Below are 5504 nucleotides of genomic sequence, written 5' to 3'. Positions count from 1 at the left end.
TTCACTTAAACTTTACAATTGTTTTCACACCTCTTTTTCCCCGCAGGTGAAACGGCCATGAGTCATAATTTACCTCTCAAAAAGTGTCGACCGTTTATAACCCGAGACACCATTGCTCTGTCGAGCGTTCAAAATTCAACAATGGAAAAATCATTGCTTGGTTATTACAGAAACATATCATTGTGTGTGTTAGAATGCTGCCAAAGGAAAAACTGCAATCTCGTAATACACAATGGTAACCTGTGTTATGGCGCATTTTGTTCAGCTGAAAGTGAATGTCATTTTCAATCCGCTAAAGGAGATCAGGCATCTTTTCAGGTTGTCTTAAGCAATGAAGGTAAGGTAACCTAATTTAAGATTTTAAAGAGGTTTTAAGTTATAGTGATTGATAATGTGCGTCTATGGCCAAAGTTATTCCTCTGGATTTCGTTTTATGGCGCTGGATCGAAAACTGCTAATATAGGTAACAGTTGATAATTACAACGTTCTTAATTGAAGATTATTCCCCAGGAATGTTTCAGATTTAGGGAGATCGTTTATATTAAGCGAGGCTCGATCTCGAGGGAATTATGCTTCACCGTTTTCTAATCGCTTTTCTAGATGAACGTATCCCGAATGCAACCGTGGACACTTTGAAGATAAGAACTCCTCAATCACATAGTGTCATTGATTTAAATACAAGAGTTAACGAGACGCGTGTTTCCGGAGGTGACGAAGAAAGAGAAAAATCTCAAAAGCATGGCAAACAGGTGGAGAGAACACATTTGAAGAATATAGCTGTGTCCGAGAAAGACAAACTGGCGACGAAAAAGAAGCGGCTTGATCGAGTGCCGCGTTCTACGACTGACCGGAAAATAAGAGCTAGCACTGGAAGTTGCCACATCAAGAAAATTGAACAAAACGTTACATTACATTCAGGTATGAGAGCGGGGAAATTTAAAATGCACGGAAAATCAAATAACATTGCCAAATGCGCAGCACTATGTTGTGAGGACCAGAACTGCGATTTGGCTGTAGTCATGGCGGGACGTTGCTACACTGTGGAGTGTTTTAGCAGGAAAGACTGCAAATCCAGGAAGATGATGTCATCAGATGTCACCGTTGCTTATAAGGAATATCAAGGAAAGACTGGCAAATACCGAAAATCGACACGGAAAGAAGCAGGGCATGAAAAAATAATCAAGAAAACTGTTGTTCCTAATTCAAGCGAAGGTAATATTTCCTGAAAACAATTAACGTCTGAGCACCTTTTGCAAACTTCAATGTACTTGACATCATCAACATCACCATAGTTACATCATCGTCATTACCATCATCCACTCATCAGCTGCATCTTTTTCTTTTGTTTTAGGTAACATTGGTGAAATACTTGACTCAATCCGGTTTCTAAATGGCCCATCGACTGTCACGTCCGACATGAAGTTTACTTTCCTTCATCAATGCGCGTTGTATGTGGAGCCCGAGAATTTCAGTAAGACAGTGCATGGGTGGGTTACGCCCCGATATACACCGGTGAAGTATCTGTACCATGCTCCTAATGGAATTCCTCCGCCTCTGGGTATGCGATCCGCTGTTCCACTTGGAGGAATGGGCACAGGTACAAAATGAAACGTACCAGATTAAACCTCGATCCAAGGCTCTCTGTCTTTTTCTCCTATGAAGTCGAGGGAGATTTGGATAAAATTTGTCACGAGTCCTCTAACATTGGAATGGTCTAGGAAAACCGTCGAGGAAGTCGTGATAGGAATTTGAAATCGTTGCTGCTAAGAGCCGATATTGAATGCACGTGGTTACATGAGTGGTCTTTTCTTGTTGACTGACACGGGACTGAAAAGGACAACGAGAGAGAGAGAGCCTGGATTAGAGGATGAAACGCCTCTACTAGAAAACTAGAAAACACTGTGCACGCAAAAATGCTAATCTAACGAATGTACACAGCCATATACCCCTGACAATAGCAGCTATGGGCAGCTGTTTCGGCTCCCGTTGGGCTTTACGGCCGCGCGCATGCGTAACGTACTGGTCCAGAGGGCCGGGCTGGTGATTGTGTGGTCACAATGGTTTTTCAGATGATCGAAGTTGAGCCAGATGCTGGGTCATTTTCAACTTTTATTCACGAGTTACAGTGCATAGATTAAAATAAATTTCCTAAATCCTTCCTTAGGGTCTTTGGAGCTCCGAGCGGACGGATCCTTTCATGAATGGACACTAGAGAACCAGTCACCAGGTGGCTCGGTCAAACTCGGTCCAAGCGCTTTGGACAAGGCCGTAATGGGTGTGCGAATCAGCTCGCATCTAGGAACCAAAGCTGCCATGCTGCGAACACATCCTCCTCTAGGGTACCCTGGTGTTGAAAGTTTGTCGTATTCAGGATCATTCCCGGTATCGAAACTTAGTGTGAAAGACGCAAGATTTTTTGGCGTGCAATTGGACCTGTTTGCATATGGAATACTTCATCCGAGGAAAACAGATTTGTCCTTTGTTCCTGGTGTGGCGTTTACTTTAAGTGCTAAAAATCCAACCCCAAAATCGGTCAACGTTTCTTTCTTGCTTAACATGCCCCTTGGCGAACAACCAGGTTTGCTAGTATGTTAAAAAATGTATTTCGATGTATTAAAATTCAGTCCTAAACAAAAGGCATCATCTCGAGGCTCTGGGGAATAAATAGAGCGAGTTTCAATCGAGTGTCGTAAAACCAAAACCAAAGCATGTACCTTGGCCGATCAAAAAGGACGGAGACAATCCAGTAAACCAATCAAAACTCGAAGTAATTACACGTAGCCGACACAAAGCGCGGGAAAATGTGCACGCGCGAGCCATGATTGGTTTTGGTTTCACTTCTGATTGGTTGAAAAAGTGGCGCGAGAACTTTGAACCAATCACTGAGTGAAGTAAATGCAAAACCAAAGCAATTCGCTAATTACTTTCGACACTCAATTGAAAACCGCTCTATCAGAATTTGTACGAGTTTATTCCCCAGAGCCTCGAGATGAAGCCTTTTGTTTAGGACTGAATTTTAATATATCGAAAGTGGGCTATTATAGTAATTTATGGACTTAACAGTCACGGTATGGTAATTACAGTAACTTACGGTAATTTTTTAGGCTATAGGTGCGTCAATGTTAATTACACTATCATGCCTGAACTTCATCTTTAAGCCTCTGATCAGCATATCCTCTCATTTCCTTAATTTTCCTTTTTCATAATTAACAGACACATCAAGAGATGGCCTAGATATTGAGACCGTGGATGAAGTAGAATCGTCAGCACAATGCGCGGCTATGTGTAACGAGGACGAGCGATGCATGGCGTGGAGTTATGGGAGCAGCACCTGCACTCTAAAGGACGGCATGCCTCTACATGCATATAGGGCTGGTGTCACTTCCGGTGAGAGGACTCAAATTCACCCGCTGAACTGTGTGCGTGAGCCCACTTTTCCGAAGAGGCTACTGATATTTTCATATCTCTGCTGCACATCGGAATAGAGCTATTAAAAGGAAGCAGTGGTGATCTAATCCGAAGGTCGTGGGTTCAATACCCACCCTGGTCAGAGAGTTTTTCTCAGTTCTTGAGTGGGCCCAATGCCATTTGCAGGGCTAACGCTCACATGGTTTACATGGGTAGAAAATAGCACTTCATATTGCCCTCCAATAGTTGGTTCTATCTAAATGATACGTTATGTTTCTGAAATTAGTTATTCATAACAACGCGGCTTGCGTTGCGTGATTTTTAGAAGATGTAACGCAATACACACAAACTCGACTGTAAACTGGGGTAAAATGATTTAGTTTCTTAATTGTTTGCAGGTGTCAAAGGGAGATGGCATATGGACGGAGACACTCTGACGTGCAAAAGACCAGGGAACTTTCCTAACAGCGGAAGCACCACCATGATGTCAATCAATTCGAACAAGCCATCTTTTTCCGTCACCGATGACTTCCGGTCTGTGTGGGATGCGTTCGAAGCAACTGGAAGGTTGAGAAAAAGAGTGGAAAATACTGGCTTTCATGGAACGATTGCTGTCAGTGCAAGGCTACCTGCTGGAATAGCTGAAACATTAACTTTTATCCTTGCGTGGTATTATCCGAACAGAGATCATTCAGGCGAAAGAGTTGGGCAATATTACAGGTGAATTCTACTGTCTCACTGACCTTAATTTTAAATTTGGAATTTGAATAATCCCGTTTATAACTCATACAAAAATATCCTTCTTTTTCTTTTTTTTGTTTTGGAAGTTTAGTCGGACAAGTTTTCAAGCAAATTATTTAGAGCTAGAGGCTGACTTGTTTGTATTTTATTTGCCGAACCTTCTATAATACATGGCCTGGATTGCATTGAACATTGAACTACATGATTGTTTTATACCATGTAACTCAGGATTTTGATAGAGGTTTTCTTCTTGAAGCTACATAAAACACGTGGAAATGAAAAGAGGAAGTTGTTCAAAAACAAAAAAAAGAAGAAGAACAAAACAAGTGCGACGAGGATGGGATTCGAACCCACGCGTGCAGAGCACATTGGATTAGCAGTCCAACGCCTTAACCACTCGGCCACCTCGTCATCGCTGTCTATGCGCCGGTAATACAAATATTTAAAACCAATTGCGTGTCACTCCAGGGATTTAGCCGTGAAACCAGACGTGGGGGATAACGTGCGATAAAGTTTATGCCATTATGCTCTAGAAGTTTGTTTACGATACGGGCTTCTCTTTCACGCAAATTAAGGGTCAAATCGTCGACAGTCCGTTCTTCATGGGACAAAACACTTGTTCTCTGGACCGATGTGTGAGTGCATCGACGCCTGATATTACCGGCATCATGTTCTTCAATCTCGATAGTATGGTTCGCAATGTACTTCACATTTTGGAGCGGTTCTTTGATGGTATCTAAGAATAACATGTTCTCCTTCTCTGTAGTCGGAAACACAGATACCCAAGCCAACGATGTAATTTGAGCATCACGATCAGTTAAAATTATAAGCGTTTGTATGGGAATTTGCAAACGTGTTTAGGAGTCGAAAATAAAGAACATGAATCGAACAAAAATGCCTTACCTTGTCTTCTCGATACCTTATCAGTGTTTTTGTGGCGTACTTTGGCCATTTAAGCGCTATTCCGGTGGGTTGAAGGTTCGTTGTTTTCTCTCTATATATTTACAGTTCAAGGTTGGAAACTCCGATGAAGCAGTCGGAAACACAAGCTGCTGTAAATTCTTCCAAAAAGCTCAAATCGACCCGAAATTCCACTGAAACCAAGGACGATAGTGCTGCTACATATTTTAATCCTCATAGCAGACAAACTTTCACGAAATGGGCTGATCTTGCCCCGGAATCTTGCCTGATGTTCCGTGCACGAAACCGTTGGAAAAACACCTTACCGACTGGGCCCAAGGTCCAAATTTGTTACACACCGAATGAGCGACGAAGCTTTATTCTCAGTGACAGGTACAACGTGGGGCCCTTCTGAAGAAAGTACTGAGCTGTCAAGCAGATACGGACGAAGCTCA

General features: G+C 42.4%; 1 protein-coding gene and 1 non-coding gene across 2 annotated transcripts in view; one reads left to right on the top strand and one right to left on the bottom strand.

The window, feature by feature from the left end:
- Positions 1 to 5504, top strand: part of LOC138020316 (uncharacterized) — a 27045-nt gene continuing 21541 nt past the window's right edge. Inside the window, exons 1-6 of the mRNA XM_068867322.1 lie at positions 1 to 337; positions 547 to 1212; positions 1352 to 1597; positions 2165 to 2578; positions 3214 to 3387; positions 3807 to 4128. Coding sequence (XP_068723423.1) covers positions 58 to 337; positions 547 to 1212; positions 1352 to 1597; positions 2165 to 2578; positions 3214 to 3387; positions 3807 to 4128 — 2102 coding nt within the window. The 5' untranslated portion in view covers positions 1 to 57. The remainder of the gene's footprint in view (positions 338 to 546; positions 1213 to 1351; positions 1598 to 2164; positions 2579 to 3213; positions 3388 to 3806; positions 4129 to 5504) is intronic.
- On the bottom strand, positions 4479 to 4560 carry Trnas-gcu (transfer RNA serine (anticodon GCU)). Its single transcript has one exon. It is a non-coding gene; the product is annotated as a tRNA-Ser (tRNA).

This window comes from Montipora capricornis, chromosome 10 (genome assembly GCF_036669925.1).
Source record: "Montipora capricornis isolate CH-2021 chromosome 10, ASM3666992v2, whole genome shotgun sequence".
Lineage (NCBI taxonomy): Eukaryota > Metazoa > Cnidaria > Anthozoa > Scleractinia > Acroporidae > Montipora > Montipora capricornis.
The sequence above is the reverse complement of the archived record's forward strand: the minus strand, read 5'-3'. Positions and strand labels throughout refer to the sequence as shown.